Source organism: Phyllobates terribilis, unplaced genomic scaffold (assembly GCF_046119375.1).
Source record: "Phyllobates terribilis strain yellow unplaced genomic scaffold, ASM4611937v1 Scaffold_2__4_contigs__length_985480577, whole genome shotgun sequence".
NCBI classification, from domain to species: domain Eukaryota; kingdom Metazoa; phylum Chordata; class Amphibia; order Anura; family Dendrobatidae; genus Phyllobates; species Phyllobates terribilis.
The window spans coordinates 21,483,227-21,508,450 of NW_027362762.1; the positions used below are offsets into that span (position 1 = coordinate 21,483,227).

At 44.4% G+C, this 25,224-nt stretch overlaps 1 protein-coding gene across 5 annotated transcripts in view; it reads left to right on the plus strand.

Annotated features, from left to right (window-relative positions):
- ARAP1 (ArfGAP with RhoGAP domain, ankyrin repeat and PH domain 1) overlaps nt 1–25,224 on the plus strand; it is a 534,432-nt gene that overhangs the window by 165,495 nt on the left and 343,713 nt on the right. For all 5 annotated transcript variants that reach the window (XM_073661183.1, XM_073661187.1, XM_073661186.1 and 2 more), the window contains exons 3-5: nt 14,014–14,144; nt 14,823–14,884; nt 19,351–19,463. In XM_073661183.1, coding sequence (XP_073517284.1) covers nt 14,014–14,144; nt 14,823–14,884; nt 19,351–19,463 — 306 coding nt within the window. The remainder of the gene's footprint in view (nt 1–14,013; nt 14,145–14,822; nt 14,885–19,350; nt 19,464–25,224) is intronic.

The following is a 25,224-nucleotide window of genomic DNA, read 5'->3' on the forward strand; positions in this document are numbered from 1 at the left end:
GATATCACCGCTCCTCTTATATCACCCTGTACTGTAATTAGATGTGATATCACCGCTCCTTTTATATCTCCCTGTACTGTAATAAGATGTGATATCACCGCTCCTCTTATATCACCCTGTACTGTAATAAGATGTGATATCACGGCTCCTCTTATATCTCCTGTACTGTAATAAGATGTCATATCACCGCTCCTCTTATATCTCCCTGTACTGTAATAAGATGTGATATCACCGCTCCTCTTATATCACCCTGTACTGTAATAAGATGTGATATCACTGCTCCTCTTATATCACCTGTACTGTAATAAGATGTGATATCACCGCTCCTCTTATATCTCCTGTACTGTAATAAGATGTCATATCACCGCTCCTCTTATATCTCCCTGTACTGTAATAAGATGTGATATCACCGCTCCTCTTATATCACCCTGTACTGTAATAAGATGTGATATCACTGCTCCTCTTATATCACCTGTACTGTAATAAGATGTGATATCACCGCTCCTCTTATATCACCTGTACTGTAATAAGATGTGATATCACCGCTCCTCTTATAGCACCCTGTACTGTAATAAGATGTGATATCACCTCTCCTCTTATATCTCGTGTACTGTAATAAGATGTGATATCACCGCTCCTCTTATATCTCCTGTACTGTAATAAGATGTGATATCACCGCTCCTCTTATATCTCCTGTACTGTAATAAGATGTGATATCACCTCTCCTCTTATATCTCGTGTACTGTAATAAGATGTGATATCACCGCTCCTCTTATATCTCCTGTACTGTAATAAGATGTGATATCACCGCTCCTCTTATATCTCCTGTACTGTAATAAGATGTGATATCACCGCTCCTCTTATATCACCTGTACTGTAATAAGATGTGATATCACTGCTCCTCTTATATCTCCTGTACTGTAATAAGATGTGATATCACCGCTCCTCTTATATCTCCTGTACTGTAATAAGATGTGATATCACCGCTCCTCTTATATCTCCTGTACTGTAATAAGATGTGATATCACCTCTCCTCTTATATCTCATGTACTTTAATAAGATGTGATATCACCGCTCCTCTTATATCACCCTGTACTGTAATAAGATGTGATATCACCGCTCCTCTTATATCTCCTGTACTGTAATAAGATGTGATATCACCTCTCCTCTTATATCTCCTGTACTGTAATAAGATGTGATATCACCGCTCTTCTTATATCACCTGTACTGTAATAAGATGTGATATCACCGCTCCTCTTATATCTCCTGTACTGTAATAAGTTGTGATATCACCGCTCCTGTTATATCTCCCTGTACTGTAATAAGATGTGATATCACCGCTCCTCTTATATCACCCTGTACTGTAATAAGATGTGATATCACAGCTCCTCTTATATCTCCTGTACTGTAATAAGATGTGATATCACAGCTCCTCTTATATCTCCTGTACTGTAATCAGATGTGATATCACCGCTCCTCTTATATCTCCCTGTACTGTAATAAGATGTGATATCACCGCTCCTCTTATATCACCTGTACTGTAATAAGATGTGATATCACCGCTCCTCTTATATCTCCCTGTACTGTAATAAGATGTGATATCACCGCTCCTCTTATATCACCCTGTACTGTAATAAGATGTGATATCACAGCTCCTCTTATATCATCCTGTACTGTAATAAGATGTGATATCACCGCTCCTCTTATATCATCCTGTACTGTAATAAGATGTGATATCACAGCTCCTCTTATATCTCCCTGTACTGTAATATGATGTGATATTACCGCTCCTCTTATATCTTCTGTACTGTAATAAGATGTGATATCACCGCTCCTCTTATATCACCTGTACTGTAATAAGATGTGATATCACCGCTCCTCTTATATCTCCCTGTACTGTAATAAGATGTGATATCACCGCTCCTCTTATATCTCCTGTACTGTAATAAGATGTGATATCACCGCTCCTCTTATATCTCCCTGTACTGTAATAAGATGTGATATCACCGCTCCTCTTATATCACCCTGTACTGTAATAAGATGTGATATCACCGCTCCTCTTATATCTCCCTGTACTGTAATAAGATGTGATATCACCTCTCCTCTTATATCTCCTGTACTGTAATAAGATGTGATATCACCGCTCCTCTTATATCTCCCTGTACTGTAATAAGATGTGATATCACCGCTCTTCTTATATCTCCTGTACTGTAATAAGATGTGATATCACCGCTCCTCTTATACCTCCCTGTACTGTAATAAGATGTGATATCACCGCTCCTCTTATATCTCCCTGTACTGTAATAAGATGTGATATCACCGCTCCTCTTATATCTCCCTGTACTGTAATAAGATGTGATATCACCGCTCCTCTTATATCACCTGTACTGTAATAAGATGTAATATCACTGCTCCTCTTATATCTCCTGTACTGTAATAAGATGTGATATCACCGCTCCTCTTATATCACTGTACTGTAATAAGATGTGATATCACCGCTCCTCTTATATCACCCTGTACTGTAATAAGATGTGATATCACGGCTCCTCTTATATCTCCTGTACTGTAATAAGATGTGATATCACCGCTCCTCTTATATCTCCCTGTACTGTAATAAGATGTGATATCACCGCTCCTCTTATATCACCCTGTACTGTAATAAGATGTGATATCACCGCTTCTCTTATATCACCCTGTATTGTAATAAGATGTGATATCACTGCTCCTCTTATATCTCCCTGTACTGTAATAAGATGTGATATCACCTCTCCTCTTATATCTCCCTGTACTGTAATAAGATGTGATATCACCGCTCCTCTTATATCTCCCTGTACTGTAATAAGATGTGATATCACCTCTCCTCTTATATCTCCCTGTACTGTAATAAGATGTGATATTACCGCTCCTCTTATATCTCCTGTACTGTAATAAGATGTGATATCACCGCTCCTCTTATATCTCCCTGTATTGTAATAAGATGTGATATCACCGCTCCTTTTATATCTCCCTGTATTGTAATAAGATGTGATATCACCGCTCCTCTTATATCTCCTGTACTGTAATAAGATGTGATATCACCGCTCCTCTTATATCTCTTGTACTGTAATAAGATGTGATATCACCGCTCCTCTTATATCTCCCTGTACTGTAATAAGATGTGACATCACCGCCCCTCTTATATCTCCTGTACTGTAATAAGATGTGATATCACAGCTCCTCTTATATCTCCCTGTACTGTAATAAGATGCGATATCACCGCTCCTCTTATATCACCCTGTACTGTAATAAGATGTGATATCACCACTCCTCTTATATCTCCCTGTACTGTAATAAGATGTGATATCACCGCTCCTCTTATATCTTCTGTACTGTAATAAGATGTGATATCACCGCTCCTCTTATATCTCCCTGTATTGTAATAAGATGTGATATCACCGCTCCTCTTATATCACCTGTACTGTAATAAGATGTGATATCACCGCTACTCTTATATCTCCTGTACTGTAATAAGATGTGATATCACCGCTCCTCTTATATCTCCCTGTACTGTAATAAGATGTGATATCAACGCTCCTCTTATATCTCCCTGTACTGTAATAAGATGTGATATCACCGCTCCTCTTATATCACCCTGTACTGTAATAAGATGTGATATCACCGCTCCTCTTATATCTCCCTGTACTGTAATAAGATGTGATATCACCGCTCCTCTTATATCTCCTGTACTGTAATAAGATGTGATATCACTGCTCCTCTTATATCTCCCTGTACTGTAATAAGATGTGATATCACCGCTCCTCTTATATCACCCTGTACTGTAATAAGATGTGATATCACCGCTCCTCTTATATCTCCCTGTACTGTAATAAGATGTGATATCACCTCTCCTCTTATATCTCCTGTACTGTAATAAGATGTGATATCACCGCTCCTCTTATATCTCCCTGTACTGTAATAAGATGTGATATCACCGCTCTTCTTATATCTCCTGTACTGTAATAAGATGTGATATCACCGCTCCTCTTATATCTCCCTGTACTGTAATAAGATGTGATATCACCGCTCCTCTTATATCTCCCTGTACTGTAATAAGATGTGATATCACCGCTCCTCTTATATCTCCCTGTACTGTAATAAGATGTGATATCACCTCTCCTCTTATATCTCCCTGTACTGTAATAAGATGTGATATCACCGCTCCTCTTATATCACCTGTACTGTAATAAGATGTGATATCACTGCTCCTCTTATATCTCCTGTACTGTAATAAGATGTGATATCACCGCTCCTCTTATATCACTGTACTGTAATTAGATGTGACATCACCGCTCCTTTTATATCTCCCTGTACTGTAATAAGATGTGATATCACCGCTCCTCTTATATCACCCTGTACTGTAATAAGATGTGATATCACGGCTCCTCTTATATCTCCTGTACTGTAATAAGATGTGATATCACCGCTCCTCTTATATCTCCCTGTACTGTAATAAGATGTGATATCACCGCTCCTCTTATATCACCCTGTACTGTAATAAGATGTGATATCACCGCTTCTCTTATATCACCCTGTATTGTAATAAGATGTGATAGCACTGCTCCTCTTATATCTCCCTGTACTGTAATAAGATGTGATATCACCTCTCCTCTTATATCTCCTGTACTGTAATAAGATGTGATATCACCTCTCCTCTTATATCTCCCTGTACTGTAATAAGATGTGATATTACCGCTCCTCTTATATCTCCTGTACTGTAATAAGATGTGATATCACCGCTCCTCTTATATCTCCCTGTACTGTAATAAGATGTGATATCACCGCTCCTCTTATATCTCCCTGTACTGTAATAAGATGTGATATCACCGCTCCTCTTATATCTCCCTGTACTGTAATAAGATGTGATATCACCACTCCTCTTATATCACCTGTACTGTAATAAGATGTGATATCACTGCTCCTCTTATATCTCCTGTACTGTAATAAGATGTGATATCACCGCTCCTCTTATATCACTGTACTGTAATAAGATGTGATATCACCGCTCCTCTTATATCACCCTGTACTGTAATTAGATGTGATATCACGGCTCCTCTTATATCTCCTGTACTGTAATAAGATGTGATATCACTGCTCCTCTTATATCACACTGTACTGTAATAAGATGTGATATCACCGCTCCTCTTATATCTCCTGTACTGTAATAAGATGTGATATCACTGCTCCTCTTATATCTCCTGTACTGTAATAAGATGTGATATCACCGCTCCTCTTATATCACCCTGTACTGTAATAAGATGTGATATCACCGTTCCTCTTATATCACCTGTACTGTAATAAGATGTGATATCACCGCTCCTCTTATATCTCCTGTACTGTAATAAGATGTGATATCACCGCTCCTCTTATATCACCCTGTACTGTAATAAGATGTGATGTTACCGCTCCTCTTATATCACTGTACTGTAATAAGATGTGATATCACGGCTCCTCTTATATCTCCCTGTACTGTAATAAGATGTGATATCACCGCTCCTCTTATATCTCCCTGTACTGTAATAAGATGTGATATCACCGCTCCTCTTATATCTCCTGTACTGTAATAAGATGTGATATCACCGCTCCTCTTATATTACCCTGTACTGTAATAAGATGTGATATCACCGCTCCTCTTATATCTCCCTGTACTGTAATAAGATGTGATATCACCGCTCCTCTTATATCACCCTGTACTGTAATAAGATGTGATATCACCGCTCCTCTTATATCTCCTGTACTGTAATAAGATGTGACATCACCGCTCCTCTTTTATTACCCTGTACTGTAATAAGATGTGATATCACCGCTCCTCTTATATCTCCCTGTACTGTAATAAGATGTGATATCACCGCTCCTCTTATATCACCCTGTACTGTAATAAGATGTGATATCACCGCTCCTCTTATATCTCCCTGTACTGTAATAAGATGTGATATCACCGCTCCTCTTATATCACCCTGTACTGTAATAAGATGTGATATCACCTCTCCTCTTTTATTACCCTGTACTGTAATAAGATGTGATATCACCTCTCCTCTTATATCTCCCTGTACTGTAATAAGATGTGATATCACCGCTCCTCTTATATCTCCCTGTACTGTAATAAGATGTGATATCACCTCTCCTCTTATATCTCCCTGTACTGTAATAAGATGTGATATCACCGCTCCTCTTATATCTCCCTGTACTGTAATAAGATGTGATATCACCTCTCCTCTTATATCTCCCTGTACTGTAATAAGATGTGATATTACCGCTCCTCTTATATCTCCTGTACTGTAATAAGATGTGATATCACCGCTCCTCTTATATCTCCCTGTATTGTAATAAGATGTGATATCACCGCTCCTTTTATATCTCCCTGTATTGTAATAAGATGTGATATCACCGCTCCTCTTATATCTCCTGTACTGTAATAAGATGTGATATCACCGCTCCTCTTATATCTCCTGTACTGTAATAAGATGTGATATCACCGCTCCTCTTATATCTCCCTGTACTGTAATAAGATGTGACATCACCGCTCCTCTTATATCTCCTGTACTGTAATAAGATGTGATATCACAGCTCCTCTTATATCTCCCTGTACTGTAATAAGATGCGATATCACCGCTCCTCTTATATCACCCTGTACTGTAATAAGATGTGATATCACCACTCCTCTTATATCTCCCTGTACTGTAATAAGATGTGATATCACCGCTCCTCTTATATCTTCTGTACTGTAATAAGATGTGATATCACCGCTCCTCTTATATCTCCTGTACTGTAATAAGATGTGATATCACCGCTCCTCTTGTATCTCCCTGTATTGTAATAAGATATGATATCACCGCTCCTCTTATATCACCTGTACTGTAATAAGATGTGATATCACCGCTACTCTTATATCTCCTGTACTGTAATAAGATGTGATATCACCGCTCCTCTTATATCTCCTGTACTGTAATAAGATGTGATATCACCGCTCCTCTTTTATTACCCTGTACTGTAATAAGATGTGATATCACCGCTCCTGTTATATCTCCCTGTACTGTAATAAGATGTGATATCACCGCTCCTCTTATATCACCCTGTACTGTAATAAGATGTGATATCACCGCTCCTCTTATATCTCCCTGTACTGTAATAAGATGTGATATCACCGCTCCTCTTATATCACCCTGTACTGTAATAAGATGTGATATCACCTCTCCTCTTTTATTACCCTGTACTGTAATAAGATGTGATATCACCTCTCCTCTTATATCTCCCTGTACTGTAATAAGATGTGATATCACCGCTCCTCTTATATCACCCTGTATTGTAATAAGATGTGATATCACTGCTCCTCTTATATCTCCCTGTACTGTAATAAGATGTGATATCACCTCTCCTCTTATATCTCCCTGTACTGTAATAAGATGTGATATCACCGCTCCTCTTATATCTCCCTGTACTGTAATAAGATGTGATATCACCTCTCCTCTTATATCTCCCTGTACTGTAATAAGATGTGATATCACCGCTCCTCTTATATCTCCCTGTACTGTAATAAGATGTGATATCACCTCTCCTCTTATATCTCCCTGTACTGTAATAAGATGTGATATTACCGCTCCTCTTATATCTCCTGTACTGTAATAAGATGTGATATCACCGCTCCTCTTATATCTCCCTGTACTGTAATAAGATGTGATATCACCGCTCCTCTTATATCTCCCTGTACTGTAATAAGATGTGATATCACCGCTCCTCTTATATCTCCCTGTACTGTAATAAGATGTGATATCACCACTCCTCTTATATCACCTGTACTGTAATAAGATGTGATATCACTGCTCCTCTTATATCTCCTGTACTGTAATAAGATGTGATATCACCGCTCCTCTTATATCACTGTACTGTAATAAGATGTGATATCACCGCTCCTCTTATATCACCCTGTACTGTAATAAGATGTGATATCACGGCTCCTCTTATATCTCCTGTACTGTAATAAGATGTGATATCACTGCTCCTCTTATATCACACTGTACTGTAATAAGATGTGATATCACCGCTCCTCTTATATCTCCTGTACTGTAATAAGATGTGATATCACTGCTCCTCTTATATCTCCTGTACTGTAATAAGATGTGATATCACCGCTCCTCTTATATCACCCTGTACTGTAATAAGATGTGATATCACCGTTCCTCTTATATCACCTGTACTGTAATAAGATGTGATATCACCGCTCCTCTTATATCTCCTGTACTGTAATAAGATGTGATATCACCGCTCCTCTTATATCACCCTGTACTGTAATAAGATGTGATATTACCGCTCCTCTTATATCACTGTACTGTAATAAGATGTGATATCACGGCTCCTCTTATATCTCCCTGTACTGTAATAAGATGTGATATCACCGCTCCTCTTATATCTCCCTGTACTGTAATAAGATGTGATATCACCGCTCCTCTTATATCTCCTGTACTGTAATAAGATGTGATATCACCGCTCCTCTTATATTACCCTGTACTGTAATAAGATGTGATATCACCGCTCCTCTTATATCTCCCTGTACTGTAATAAGATGTGATATCACCGCTCCTCTTATATCACCCTGTACTGTAATAAGATGTGATATCACCGCTCCTCTTATATCTCCTGTACTGTAATAAGATGTGATATCACCGCTCCTCTTTTATTACCCTGTAATGTAATAAGATGTGATATCACCGCTCCTCTTATATCTCCCTGTACTGTAATAAGATGTGATATCACCGCTCCTCTTATATCACCCTGTACTGTAATAATATGTGATATCACCGCTCCTCTTATATCTCCCTGTACTGTAATAAGATGTGATATCACCGCTCCTCTTATATCACCCTGTACTGTAATAAGATGTGATATCACCTCTCCTCTTATATCACCCTGTACTGTAATAAGATGTGATTTCACCGCTCCTCTTTTATTACCCTGTACTGTAATAAGATGTGATATCACCTCTCCTCTTATATCTCCCTGTACTGTAATAAGATGTGATATCACCGCTCCTCTTATATCACCCTGTATTGTAATAAGATGTGATATCACCGCTCCTCTTATATCACCTGTACTGTAATAAGATGTGATATCACCGCTACTCTTATATCTCCCTGTACTGTAATAAGATGTGATATCAACGCTCCTCTTATATCTCCCTGTACTGTAATAAGATGTGATATCACCGCTCCTCTTATATCACCCTGTACTGTAATAAGATGTGATATCACCGCTCCTCTTATATCTCCCTGTACTGTAATAAGATGTGATATCACCGCTCCTCTTATATCTCCTGTACTGTAATAAGATGTGATATCACCGCTCCTCTTATATCTCCCTGTACTGTAATAAGATGTGATATCACCGCTCCTCTTATATCACCCTGTACTGTAATAAGATGTGATATCACCGCTCCTCTTATATCTCCCTGTACTGTAATAAGATGTGATATCACCTCTCCTCTTATATCTCCTGTACTGTAATAAGATGTGATATCACCGCTCCTCTTATATCTCCCTGTACTGTAATAAGATGTGATATCACCGCTCTTCTTATATCTCCTGTACTGTAATAAGATGTGATATCACCGCTCCTCTTATATCTCCCTGTACTGTAATAAGATGTGATATCACCGCTCCTCTTATATCTCCCTGTACTGTAATAAGATGTGATATCACCGCTCCTCTTATATCTCCCTGTACTGTAATAAGATGTGATATCACCGCTCCTCTTATATCTCCCTGTACTGTAATAAGATGTGATATCACCGCTCCTCTTATATCACCTGTACTGTAATAAGATGTGATATCACTGCTCCTCTTATATCTCCTGTACTGTAATAAGATGTGATATCACCGCTCCTCTTATATCACTGTACTGTAATTAGATGTGACATCACCGCTCCTTTTATATCTCCCTGTACTGTAATAAGATGTGATATCACCGCTCCTCTTATATCACCCTGTACTGTAATAAGATGTGATATCACCGCTTCTCTTATATCACCCTGTATTGTAATAAGATGTGATATCACTGCTCCTCTTATATCTCCCTGTACTGTAATAAGATGTGATATCACCTCTCCTCTTATATCTCCTGTACTGTAATAAGATGTGATATTCCTTGACGACTCAGCTGAGGGCCCCCCCCCTGACGACTCAGCTGAGGGCCCCCCTCTGACGACTCAGCTGAGGGCCCCCCCCTGACGACTCAGCTGAGGGCCCCCCCCTGACGACTCAGCTGAGGGCCCCCCTGACGACTCAGCTGAGGGCCCCCCCCTGACTACGCAGCTGAGGGCCCCCCCTGAGGACTCAGCTGAGGGCCCCCCCCCTGAGGACTCAGCTGAGGGCCCCCCCTGAGGACTCAGCTGAGGGCCCCCCCCTGAGGACTCAGCTGAGGGCCCCCCCCCGACGACTCAGCTGAGGGCCCCCCCCCTGAGGACTCAGCTGAGGGCCCCCCCCCTGAGGACTCAGCTGAGGGCCCCCCCCTGAGGACTCAGCTGATGGCCCCCCCTGACGACTCAGCTGAGGGCCCCCCTGACGACTCAGCTGAGGGCCCCCGGGGTGACTCAGCTGAGGGCCCCCGGGGTGACTCAGCTGAGGGCCCCCCTGACGACTCAGCTGAGGGCCCCCGGGGTGACTCAGCTGAGGGCCCCCCGTAACTCAGCGGACGCCCCCCCCGGGGTGACTCAGCGGACGCCCCCCCGACGATTCAGCTGAGGGCCCCCCCCCGACGACTCAGCTGAGGGCCCCCCCCCGAGGACTCAGCTGAGGGCCCCCCCCTGAGGACTCAGCTGAGGGCCCCCCCTGAGGACTCAGCTGAGGGCCCCCCCCTGAGGACTCAGCTGAGGGCCCCCCCTGAGGACTCAGCTGAGGGCCCCCCCCTGAGGACTCAGCTGAGGGCCCCCCCCTGAGGACTCAGCTGAGGGCCCCCCCCCTGAGGACTCAGCTGAGGGCCCCCCCCTGAGGACTCAGCTGAGGGCCCCCCCCTGAGGACTCAGCTGAGGGCCCTCTCCTGAGGATTCAGCTGAGGGCCCTCCCCTGACGACTCAGCTGAGGGCCCCCCCCTGACGACTCAGCTGAGGGCCCCCCCCTGACGACTCAGCTGAGGGCCCCCCCTGACGACTCAGCTGATGGGCCCCCCCTGACGACTCAGCTGAGGGCCCCCCCCTGACGACTCAGCTGAGGGCCCCCCCCTGACGACTCAGCTGAGGGCCCCCCCCTGACGACTCAGGTGATGGCCCCCCCCTGACGACTCAGGTGATGGCCCCCCCTGAGGACTCAGCTGAGGGCCCTCCCCTGACGACTCAGCTGATGGCCCCCCCCGAGGACTCAGCTGAGGGCCCTCCCCTGAGGACTCAGCTGAGGGCCCCCCCTGACGACTCAGTTGAGGGCCCCCCCCGACGACTCAGCTGATGGCCCCCCCTGACGACTCAGCTGATGGCCCCCCCTGACGACTCAGCTGATGGCCCCCCCTGACGACTCAGCTGAGGGCCCCCCTGACGACTCAGCTGAGGGCCCCCGGGGTGACTCAGCTGAGGGCCCCCGGAGTGACTCAGCTGAGGGCCCCCCGTAACTCAGCGGACGTCCCCCCCCGGGGTGACTCAGCGGACGCCCCCCCCCCTGACGACTCAGCTGAGGGCCCCCCCCTGACGACTCAGCTGAGGGCCCCCCCCGACGACTCAGCTGAGGGACCCCCCCGACGACTCAGCTGAGGGCCCCCCCCCGACGACTCAGCTGAGGGCCCCCCCCGACGACTCAGCTGAGGGCACCCCCCCGACGACTCAGCTGAGGGCCCCCCCCCGACGACTCAGCTGAGGGCCCCCCCCCGACGACTCAGCTGAGGGCCCCCCCCCGACGACTCAGCTGAGGGCCCCCCCCCGACGACTCAGCTGAGGGCCCCCCCCGACGACTCAGCTGAGGGCCCCCCCCCGAGGACTCAGCTGAGGGCCCCCCCCCGAGGACTCAGCTGAGGGCCCTCCCCCGAGGACTCAGCTGAGGGCCCTCCCCCGAGGACTCAGCTGAGGGCCCCGCCCTGATGACTCAGCTGTGGGCCCCCGGGGTGACTCAGCTGTGGGCCCCCGGAGTGACACAGCTGAGGGCCCCCGGGGTGACTCAGCGGACGGCCCCCGGGGTGACTCAGCGGACGGCCCCCGGGGTGACTCAGCGGACGGCCCCCGGGATACAGCGGACGGTCCTGGATTTGGGTCTGCGCCCTGCAGTCTCGGGCGTCTGCTGAATTTCCCTCACTGCCAGCGCCCGTCTGACAACTCCTCCTGCCAGGGGAGAAAGATAATGGTAAATGGGCATAGCGCACCACATGATCTGCCCCTGCTTCTGTTCATCAGTAGTTGGGCGGTCGTCTGTGTGATCCCACCGCTCCTGTGATGATTCGGGGTCCGGCCTCCATTATCCCTCCTTCTTCAGGTTCATCCTTGTGACTGACAATAACCAATTAGCTTTTCAGTAGGTCAGAATGCTGTACTGTGATTGGTTGATTTCAGTCACATGGTTTGTAAAATGAACCCTGATCCCTGGTTGCTATGGGAGCGAGGCCGCTTCTTCTCAGTCATGTCTCTACTTGAGCCGCCGGAGGCCTAATGTTCATACACAGAAGGAGGAGCCGTATTATCATGTTCCGAGACGCCGCTGCTCCTCTTTCTGTGTATGAACATGACTGAGAAGAAGCGGCCATAGCAACCAGAGGTCAGGGTTCATTATACTATATCATGGCCGTATTGTACAATATAAGCACATTTTACCATTTACCTTTTGCGTCTCCCCTGTTTCCCCATAGATTGTAGCTTGTGAGCAGCCAGACCCTCCTGTATCTGAGTTATGTCGGTTCTGTGAGTCTTTATTGTCTGTACAAGTCTCCTCTAAAATTGTAAAGTGCTGCAGAATATGTTGGCTTTATAGAAATAAAAAATAATAATGATTATTATATATCATCCATCCTGCAGTCCTATGTAACACCACAGATAACAGTGATAACTGAGTACAGATAATGTAGTAGATGTCACCTGCAGTCCTATGTAACAGCACAGGTAACACAGTGATAACTCTCTGAGTACAGATAATGTAGTAGATGTCACCTGCAGTCCTATGTAACACCGCAGATAACACAGTGATCACTCTCTGAGTACTGATAATGTAGTAGATGTCACCTGCAGTCCTATGTAACACCGCAGATAACACAGTGATCACTCTCTGAGTACTGATAATGTAGTAGATGTCACCTGCAGTCCTATGTAACAACACAGATAACACAGTGATATCTCTCTGAGTACAGATAATGTAGTATATGTCACCTGCAGTCCTATGTAACACCACAGATAACACAGTGATAACTCTCTGAGTACAGATAATGTAGTAGATGTCGCCTGCAGTCCTATGTAACACCACAGATAACACAGTGATAACTCTCTGAGTACAGATAATGTAGCAGATATCACCTGCAGTCCTATGTAACACCACAGATAACAGTGATAACTCTCTGAGTACAGATAATGTAGTAGATGTCACCTGCAGTCCTATGTAACACCACAGATAACACAGTGATAACTCTCTGAGTACAGATAATGTAGCAGATATCACCTGCAGTCCTATGTAACACCACAGATTACACAGTGATATCTCTCCGAGTACAGACAATGTAGCAGATGTCACCTGCAGTCCTATGTAACACCACAGATAACACAGTGATAACTCTCTGAGTACAGATAATGTAGTAGATGTCACCTGCAGTCCTATGTAACACCACAGATAATACAGTGATAACTCTCTGAGTACAGATAATGTAGTAGATGTCACCTGCAGTCCTATGTAACACCACAGATAACACAGTGATAACTCTCTGAGTACAGATAATGTAGTAGATGTCACCTGCAGTCCTATGTAAGCTTACATATTCGTGATTTAGGCCGTGGCGATGTCACTGATCGTCTGTTCTGTTATTTCGCAGCTCGTCTCCTGCCTCGGATGATGTAAGATTCGATGATGATCCCGTGGTTCAGTTCCTTTCTATCCCTAAGCCCCTCCCCCGCGTGTTTCCCAGAGACCCGCCTCCTACGCCGGCCCCGCCTCCGCGTGACAGTAAGTTGTGTTCCGTTATCCTCGCGCCGTTGTTCTCTTGGGGGGCCAGTGATGTCTTTGGGGGGCGGTGCTGCTTCTCTGGGTTTATTTTTTGCTTTTATACATGAATTTACCCTTTTACCCCCCCGTGGGCGCGGCTCACTAACTTGTTTTGTAAGTAAAAGTTAACTTTTTTTTTCTTGTCGGTAGTTGCCTTAAAGTTTTATGACTTTTGGCGTTTTTGAACTTTTAAGTGTGTGGGTTCAGCTAGAGGGGTCGAACCCGGCCAGCAGAGTCATTAGAAACATAAGCCCCCGCCTCTGCTTGCTGTCAGTGACTGGCGGCATTCCTGTTTCCATCCAGGGGCCTGTTTCACAGCTGTGGCTTTGTTACAGTTGTCTCCAGTCTTCTCCTATAATATTTTCCTCTACTTATACATTGTAACAAATATTCTAGGAGAAAATCTTGTGCTGCTGCTGTGGTTGTGTCATAGAGGAAGGTACAAATGTAACAGAAGCTCAGCTGTGAGCAGTATCAGTTCTGTATGGGGTTCGGGATGTAAACCATTTAGTGGCAGGAAGCAGTGGTGTTATATGTGGTGAGGATCTGAAGCCCCCATATGTCGGTCGCAGTCCCCCCTGGGATGTACTCCGCTCGCTCCTGGATCTCACTTCTCTCTTCTCTTTCTTGCCGTTTCAGGTCCTCAGAAGTCGGAGATACGAGATCGCAACTCCGGATGCATCTATGAGCTGAGCCAAGATGTAAGAGCAGTCCGGGAGTTATATAGAGGTCACACAGGGAGGAGGGGCAGCGTCGTGTGGTCGGGTATAGAGCCGGACATGAATACAGGGGTCTGGCATTGCCAGAAGCTTCTGGCTATGGAGTTATATACAGTTGTACTCAAAAGTTTACATACCCCGGCAGAATTTTTCCTTTCTTGGCCTTGTTTCAGAGAATATGAATTATGACAAAAACCTTTTTCTCCACTCATGGTTATTGGTTGGGTGAAGCCATTTATTGTCAAACTCCTGTGTTTTCTCTTTTTAAATCTTAATGACAACCAAAAACATCCGAATGACCCTGATCAAAAGTTCACATACCCTGGTGATTTTGGCCTGATAACATGCACAGAATTTGACACAAATGGGGTTGAATGGCTACTAAAGGTAACATCCTCACTTGTGACCTGTTTGCGTGTAGTCAGTGTGTGTGCATAAAAGCTGAGTGAGTTTCTGGGATCCAGACAGACTATTGCATCTTTCATCCAGCCACTGACGTTTCTGGATTGTGAGTCATGGGCAAAGCAAAAGAATTGTCAACAGATCTACGGGGAAAGGTAGTAGAACTGTCTAACACAGGAAAGGGATGCAAAAAAATATCCAAGGATTTGATAATGCCAGTCAGCAGCGTTCAAACTGTGATTAACAAATGGAAAATCAGGGGCTCTGGAAAAACCAAACCACGGTCAGGTAGACCAACAAAAATTTTGGCCACAACTGCCAGGAAAATTGATCGGGATGCAAAGAAAAACCCACAAATAACAGCTGAAATTCAGGACTCTCTGAAAACTAGCGGTGTGGCTGTTTCAAGATTCACAATAAGGAGGCACTTGAAGAAAAATGGGCTGCATGGTCGAGTCACCAGAAGAAAGTCATTACTGCGCAAATGTCACAAAGTATCTCACCTACAATACGTCAAACAGCACAGAGACAAGCCTCAAAACTTCTGGAACAAGGTAATTTGGAGTGATGAGACCAAAATTGAACTTTTTGGCCACAACCATAAACGTTACATTTGGAGAGAGGTCAACAAGGCCTATGATGAAAGGAACACCATTCCTACAGTAAAGCACGGAGGTGGATCGCTGATGTTTTGGGGATGTGTGAGCTACAAAGGCACAGGAAACTTGGTAAAAGTTGAAGGAAAGATAAATGCAGCAAATTATCAGCAAATACTGGAGGCAAATTTGCTCTCATCAGCCCGGAAGCTGCACATGGGACGTACTTGGACGTTACAACATGACAACGATCCAACACACAAGGCCAAGTCGACCTGTCATTGGCTACAGCAGAACAAAGTGAAGGTTGTGGAGTGGCCATCTCAGTCTCCTGACCTCAATATCATTGAGCCACTCTGGGGAGATCTCAAGCGCGCAGTTCATGTAGATAGCCCAAGAATTTACAGGAACTGGAGGCTTTTTGCCAAGATGAATGGACAGCTTTACCATCTGAGGAAATACAGAACCTCATCCACAACTACCACAAAAGACTTCAAGCTGTCATTGATGTTAGAGGGGGCAATACACGGTATTAAGAGCTGGGGTATGTGAACTTCTGATCAGGGTCATTTGGATGTTTTTTGTTGTCATTAAGATCTAAAAAGAGAAGACACAGGAGTTTGACAATAAATGACTTCACCCAACCAATAACCATGAGTGGAGGAAATCTGGGGTCTGGTGTTTATGTAGTGGTCTGGTTTGGGCTCCGATGTTTAATATAGGGATCTTGTCTGGGTCTGATGGTAATATAGGGGTCTGGTGTCTGGTCTGGGGTTTGAATGTATTTTGAGGGTCTGGTCTGATATTAAGAAATGCTTTAGGTCTAGTTTCTGATCTTTATATAGCGGTCTGTTTCGGAGTCCGATGGTAATACACTCGTGACCGAAAGTGTTGGCAACTTGAAATTGTTCCAGAAAATTATTACAATTCCACATGTTTTCTTATATACAGGTTTATTTCCTTTGTGTTTATTGGAACAACACAAAAAAAAACAGAGAAAAAAAGGCAAATTGGACATAATTTCACACAAAAGCCTCAAAATGGGCCAAACAAAATTGTGGGTAAACAACTTTGTTTCAAGCATGTGATGCTTGTTCAAACTTACCTGTGGCAAGTAACAGGTGTGAACAATATGAAAATCACACCTGAAACCAGATAAAAAGGGGAGAAGGTGACTCAATCTTTACATTATGTGTCTGTGTGTGCCACACTAAGCATGGAGAAGAGAACTGTCTGAGGACTTGAGAACAAAAATTGTTGAACAATATCAACAATCTCAAGTTTACAAGTCCATCTCCAGAGATCTTAATGTTCTTTTGTCCACGGTACACAACATAATCAGGAAGTATACCACCCATGGTCCTGTAGCTAATCTCCTTGGACGTGGACGGCAGAGAAAAACTGATGAAAGGTTGCAACGTAGGATAGTCCGGGATGGTGGATAAGCAACCACAATCAAGTTCCAGAGAAATTCCAGCCGTCCTGCAGGTTCAGGGGGCATCAATGTCAGAGCAACCTATCCGTCTGCATGTCAATGAAATGAAACACTATGGCTGGAGACCCTGGAGGACCCCACTGCTGACACAGAGACATAAAAAAGCTAAACTGCAGTTTGCTAAAAATGTACATGAATAATCCAAAATCCTTCTGGGAAAGCATGTTGTAGACATATGAGATCAAGATAGAGCTTTTTGGTAAATCACATCATTCTTCTGTTTACCGTAAATGGAATGAGGCCTACAAAGAAAAGAACACAGTACCTACAGTCAGATATGGTGGAGGTTCAAAGATGTTTTGGGGTTGTTTTGCTGCCTCTGGCACTGGGAGCCGTGAGTGTGTGCAAGGTATCATTAAATCATGAAGATTACCAAAGGATTTTGGGTTGCAATGTAGTGGCCAGTGTCAGAAAGCTGGGTGTGCGTCCTAGGTCATGGGTCTTCCAGCAGGACAATGACGCCAAACATACTTCAAGAAGCCCCCAGAAATGGATGGAAACAAAGCGCTGGAGAGATCTGAAGTGGCAGCAATGAGTCCGGATCTAAATCCCATTGATCACCTGTGGAGAGATCTTACAATTACTGTTGGGAGAAGACGTCTTCACATATGAGAGACCTGGAGCAGATTGTAAGAAGAGTCCAAGATCCCAGCTGAGAGGTGGAAGAAGCTGATGGTTATAGAAAGTGATTGATTGTAGATATTTATTCCAAAGGCTGTGCAACCAAATATTAAGGAGGGTGATAACAATTTTGTTCGCCCATTTTTGGGGTTTTGTGAGAAATTATGTCCAATTCGCCTTTTTTCTCAGGTTTTTTGTGTTGTTCCAATAGACACAAAGGAAATAAACCTGTGAATAACAAAACATGTGGAATTGTGATAATGTTCTGGGAGAAATACTGCATTCTCTGGAACAATTTCAAGGGTGACAACACTTTCAGCCACGACTGTATATGTGTTTAATCGATCTCTGATGGTAATATTGGGGTCTGGTATTATATTGGTCAGGGATCTTATATTATTATAGAGTTGTGTTCTGGGGTCTTAATAAGTTTAGAGTGTCTGATAATAAGAAATTAGTTTGGTCTGGGGTCTGATGTTAATATAGGGTCTGGTGTCTGAATATATTTAGAGGGTCTGGTCTGGGGTCTGATCATATTTAGAGGGTCTGGTCTGGGGTCTGATGTTAATATAGGGTCTGGTGTCTGAATATATTTAGAGGGTCTGGTCTGGGGTCTGATCATATTTAGAGGGTCTGGTCTGGGGTCTGATGTTAATATAGGGTCTGGGTCTGATTAGATTTAGAGGGTCTGGGATCTGATGTTAATATACGGTCTGGGTCTGATTATATTCAGGGGGTTTAGGGCATTTAGAGTCTGAGTTTTGATTTGGGGTCTGAATATATTAAAGGGGTCCTGTCTAAAGGTTGCTATCACTATAGGGTTCTACATATGTATTCAGTCCCTCCCTGTAATATAACCGCGGCCTTTGTGAAGTGCTCTGTCCGCTTTGCTGCGGCCTCTGTTCCTCTATTTCTATACGATGGCCTCCCCCTGATTGGCCTCTGAAGAGACCTCTGATTTTCTTTGCTCGCCGACATTACAGTGCAGATTCCCATTGACACGGACAGGCTTAGGGTGTGGATAATTAGGTGGTCTTCGCGGCCCCTCTCTCTCCTGTACATATGTTTTGAAGGCCCAGTATTTTGAGAAGTTCTGTAACTTTCTAATGTTATTTTTTTACCATGAGAATAATGATATGAAGAAAATCTGTTAGAAAGTTCTGTAATATTTTCTTATATGAAGTCCGGGTTAATTGTGCTCAGATACTGATCTAATCATGGGCGGTCATGTGATCCTCGGGGCAGGGTAGCACTTTTAAGGTCAGTGCCCCTTTAACTCACTGATGGCGTGACATGTACGAGATGTGACCGCGCTCTGGATCTCCTTCTTACAGATTGATGGGATTGTTCTCACCGGCTTCCGGCACCTGAATGTTAAAAGTCCAGAGAGCGATGAAGACGACAAAAAGGAGAGCGGCTCAGCCGACTATGAGGACGTTCAGTGCAGGTAAGTCTGTCCTCCACCTGCACGACTAGGAGGGCACATAAGGCCGAGGATCTACAGTGAGGAGAGGAGGGCGGCTTTATTCTAGGAATCGGCAAAGTTAAATGTCAGAAACCTCAAGCATATCTTCTATTCTCCATCAATTTATTTACCACTAAGGCTCCCCCTAGTGGTGACTGTATAAATCTGTATGTAGTGAGCTCCCTCTAGTGGTGACTGTATAAATCTGTATGTAGTGAGCTCCCCCTAGTGGTGACTGTATAAATCTGTATGTAGTGAGCTCCCTCTAGTGGTGCCTGTATAAATCTGTATGTAGTGAGCTCCCCCTAGTGGTGACTGTATAAATCTGTGTGTAGTGGGTTCCCCCTAGTGGTGACTGTATAAATCTGTATGTAGTAAGCTCCCCCTAGTGGTGACTGTATAAATCTGTGTGTAGTGGGCTCCCCCTAGTGGTGGCTGTATAAATCTGTGTGTAGTGAGCTCCCCCTAGTGGAGGCTGTATAATCTGTATGTAGTGAGCTCCCCCTAGTGGTGACTGTATAAATCTGTATGTAGTGGGTTCCCCCTAGTGGTGACTGTATAAATCTGTATGTAGTGAGCTCCCCCTAGTGGTGACTGTATAAATCTGTATGTAGTAAGCTCCCCCTAGTGGTGACTGTATAAATCTATGTGTAGTGGGCTCCCCCTAGTGGTGGCTGTATAAATCTGTGTGTAGTGAGCTCCCCCTAGTGGAGGCTGTATAATCTGTATGTAGTGAGCTCCCCCTAGTGGTGACTGTATAAATCTGTATGTAGTGGGTTCCCCCTAGTGGTGACTGTATAAATCTGTATGTAGTGAGCTCCCCCTAGTGGTGACTGTATAAATCTGTATGTAGTGGGTTCCCCCTAGTGGTGACTGTATAAATCTGTATGTAGTGAGCTCCCCCTAGTGGTGACTGTATAAATCTGTATGTAGTGGGTTCCCCCTAGTGGTGACTGTATAAATGTGTGTGTAGTGAGCTCCCCCTAGTGGTGACTGTATAAATCTGTATGTAGTGAGCTCCCCCTAGTGGAGGCTGTATAATCTGTATGTAGTGAGCTCCCCCTAGTGGTGACTGTATAAATCTGTATGTATTGGTTTCCCCCTAGTGGTGACTGTATAAATCTGTATGTAGTGAGCTCCCCCTAGTGGTGACTGTATAAATCTGTGTGTAGTGGGCTCCCCCTAGTGGTGACTGTATAAATCTGTATGTAGTGAGCTCCCCCTAGTGGTGACTGTATAAATCTGTATGTAGTGAGGTCCCCCTAGTGGTGACTGTATAAATCTGTATGTAGTGAGCTCCCCCTAGTGGTGACTGTATACATCTGTATGTAGTGAGCTCCCTCTAGTGGTGACTGTATAAATCTGTATGTAGTGAGCTCCTCCTAGTGGTGGCTGTATAAATCTGTATGTAGTGAGCTCCCCCTAGTGGTGACTGTATAAATCTGTATGTAGTGGGCTCCCCCTAGTGGTGGCTGTATAAATCTGTATGTAGTGAGCTCCCCCTAGTGGTGACTGTATAAATCTGTATGTAGTGGGTTCCCCCTAGTGGTGACTGTATAAATCTGTGTGTAGTGGGCTCCCCCTAGTGGTGACTGTATAAATCTGTATGTAGTGAGCTCCTCTAGTGGTGGCTGTATAAATCTGTATGTAGTGAGCTCTCCCTAGTGGTGACTGTATAAATCTGTGTGTAGTGGGCTCCCCCTAGTGGTGACTGTATAAATCTGTATGTAGTGAGCTCCCTCTAGTGGTGGCTGTATAAATCTGTATGTAATCAGCTCCCTCTAGTGGTGCCTGTATAAATCTGTATGTAGTGAGCTCTCCCTAGTGGTGACTGTATAAATCTGTATGTAGTGAGCTCCCTCTAGTGGTGGCTGTATAAATCTGTATGTAATCAGCTCCCTCTAGTGGTGGCTGTATAAATTTGTATGTAGTGAGCTCCCGCTAGTTGTGGCTGTATAAATCTGTATGCAGTGAGCTCCCCCTAGTGGTGGCTGTATAAATCTGTATGTAGTGAGCTCCCCCTAGTGGTGACTGTAAAAATCTGTATGAAGTGTACTCCCCCCTAGTGGTGGCTGTATAAATCTGTATGTAGTGTGTTCCCCCTAGTGGTGACTGTATAAATCTGTATGAAGTGTGCTCCCCCTAGTGGTGGCTGTATACATCTGTATGTAGTGAGCTCCCGCTAGTGGTGACTGTATAAATCTGTATGAAGTGTGCTCCCCCTAGTGGTGGCTGTATAAATCTGTATGTAGTGTGCTCCCCCTAGTGGTGACTGTATAAATCTGTATGAAGTGTGCTCCCCCTAGTGGTGGCTGTATACATCTGTATGTAGCGAGCTCCCCCTAGTGGTGGCTGTATAAATCTGTATGTAGTGAGCTCCTCCTAGTGGTGGCTGTATAAATCTGTATGAAGTGTGCTCCCCCTAGTGGTGGCTGTATACATCTGTATGTGGTGAGCTCCCCCTAGTGGTGGCTGTATAAATCTATATGTAGTGAGCTCCTCCTAGTGGTGGCTGTATAAATCTGTATGTAGTGAACTCTCCCTAGTGGTGGCTGTATAAATCTGTATGTAGTGAGCTCCCCCTAGTGGAGGCTGGATACATCTGTATGAAGTGTGCTCCCCCTAGTGGTGGCTGTATAAATCTGTATGTAGTGAGCTCCCCCTAGTGGTGACTGTATAAATCTGTATGTAGTGAACTCTCCCTAGTGGTGGCTGTATAAATCTGTATGTAGTGAGCTCCCCCTAGTGGAGGCTGGATACATCTGTATGAAGTGTGCTCCCCCTAGTGGTGGCTGTATAAATCTGTATGTAGTGAGCTCCTCCTAGTGGTGGCTGTATAAATCTGTATGCAGTGAGCTCCCCCTAGTGATGACTGTATAAATCTGTATGTAGTGAGCTCCCCCTAGTGGTGACTGTATAAATCTGTATGTAGTGAGCTCCCCCTAGTGGTGACTGTATAAATCTGTATGTAGTGAGCTCCCCCTAGTGGTGACTGTATAAATCTGTATGTAGTGAGCTCCCTCTAGTGGTGGCTGTATAAATCTGTATGTAGTGAGCTCCCCCTAGTGGTGACTGTATAAATCTATATGCAGTGATCTCCCTCTAGTGGTGGCTGTATAAATCTGTATGTAGTGTGCTCCTCCTAGTGGTGGCGGTATAAATCTGTATGTAGTGAGCTCCCGCTAGTGGTGGCTGTATAAATCTGTATGTAGTGAGCTACCTCCAGTGGTGGCTGTATAAATCTGTATGTAGTGAGCTCCCCCTAGTGGTGGCTGTATAAATCTGTATGTAGTGAGCTCCCCCTAGTGGTGGCTGTATACATCTGTATGTAGTGAGCTCCCCCTAGTGGTGACTGTATAAATCTGTATGTAGTGAGCTCCCCCTAGTGGTGACTGTATAAATGTATATGTAGTGAGCTCCCTCTAGTGGTGGCTGTATAAATCTGTATGTAGTGAGCTCCCCCTAGTGGTGACTGTATAACTCTGTATGAAGTGTGCTCCCCCTAGTGGTGGCTGTATACATCTGTATGTAGTGAGCTCCCGCTAGTGGTGGCTGTATAAATCTGTATGTAGTGAGCTCCCCCTAGTGGTGGCTGTATACATCTGTATGTAGTGAGCTCCCCCTAGTGGTGACTGTATAAATATATATGTAGTGTGTTCCCCCTAGTGGTGACTGTATAAATCTGTATGAAGTGTGCTCCCCCTAGTGGTGGCTGTATACATCTGTATGTAGTGAGCTCCCCCTAGTGGTGACTGTATAAATCTGTATGAAGTGTGCTCCCCCTAGTGGTGGCTGTATACATCTGTATGTGGTGAGCTCCCCCTAGTGGTGGCTGTATACATCTGTATGAAGTGTGCTCCCCCTAGTGGTGGCTGTATAAATCTGTATGTAGTGAACACCTCTAGTGGTGGCTGTATAAATCTGTATGTAGTGAACACCTCTAGTGGTGACTGTATAAATCTGTATGTAGTGAGCTCCCCCTAGTGGTGACTGTATACATCTGTATGTAGTGATCTTCTCTAGTGGTGACTGTATAAATCTGTATGTAGTGAACTCCTCCTAGTGGTGGCTGTATAAATCTGTATGTAGTGAGCTCCCGCTAGTGGTGGCTGTATAAATCTGTATGTAGTGAGCTCCTCCTAGTGGGGGCTGTATAAATCTGTATGTAGTGAGCTCCTCCTAGTGGTGGCTGTATAATTCTGTATGTAGTGAGCTCCCTCCAGTGGTGGCTGTATAAATCTGTATGTAGTGAGCTCCCGCTAGTGGTGGCTGTATAAATCTGTATGTAGTGAGCTCCTCCTAGTGGGGGCTGTATAAATCTGTATGTAGTGAGCTCCTCCTAGTGGTGGCTGTATAATTCTGTATGTAGTGAGCTCCCTCCAGTGGTGGCTGTATAAATCTATATGTAGTGAGCTCCCCCTAGTGGTGGCTGTATAAATCTGTATGTAGTGAGCTCCCCCTAGTGGTGACTGTATAAATGTATATGTAGTGAGCTCCCTCTAGTGGTGGCTGTATAAATCTGTATGTAGTGAGCTCCCCCTAGTGGTGACTGTATAAATCTATATGTAGTGAGCTCCCGCTAGTGGTGGCTGTATAAATCTATATGCAGTGATCTCCCTCTAGTGGTAGCTGTATAAATCTATATGCAGTGAGCTCCCTCTAGTGGTGGCTGTATAAATCTGTATGTAGTGAGCTCCCCCTAGTGGTGACTGTATAAATCTATATGCAGTGAGCTCCTTCTAGTGGTGGCTGTATAAATCTATATGCAGTGAGCTCCCTCTAGTGGTGGCTGTATAAATCTGTATGCAGTGATCTCCCTCTAGTGGTGACTGTATAAATCTATATGCAGTGATCTCCCTCTAGTGGTGGCTGTATAAATCTGTATGTAGTGATCTCCCTCTAGTGGTGGCTGTATAAATCTGTATGTAGTTTTCTCCCTCTAGTGGTGACTGTATAAATCTGTATGTAGTGAGCTCCCCCTAGTGGTGACTGTATAAATGTATATGTAGTGAGCTCCCCTAGTGGTGACTGTATAAATCTGTATGTAGTGTGCTCCTCCTAGTGGTGGCTGTATAAATCTGTATGTAGTGAGCTCCCTCTAGTGGTGTCTGTATAAATCTATATGCAGTGATCTCCCTCTAGTGGTGGCTGTATAAATCTGTATGTAGTGATCTCCCTCTAGTGGTGGCTGTATAAATCTGTATGTAGTTTTCTCCCTCTAGTGGTGGCTGTATAAATCTGTATGTAGTGAGCTCCCCCTAGTGGTGACTGTATAAATGTATATGTAGTGAGCTCCCTCTAGTGGTGGCTGTATAAATCTATATGCAGTGATCTCCCTCTAGTGGTGGCTGTATAAATCTGTATGTAGTGAGCTCCCTCTAGTGGTGGCTGTATAAATCTGTATGTAGTGAGCTCCCCTAGTGGTGACTGTATAAATCTGTATGTAGTGTGCTCCTCCTAGTGGTGGCTGTATAAATCTGTATGTAGTGAGCTCCCTCTAGTGGTGGCTGTATAAATCTGTATGTAGTTAGCTCCCTCTAGTGGTGACTGTATAAATCTATATGCAGTTATCTCCCTCTAGTGGTGGCTGTATAAATCTGTATGTAGTGAGCTCCCTCTAGTGGTGGCTGTATAAATCTGTATGTAGTGAGCTCCCTCTAGTGGTGGCTGTATAAATCTGTATGCAGTGATCTCCCCCTAGTGGTGGCGGTATAAATCTATATGTAGTGAGCTCCCCTAGTGG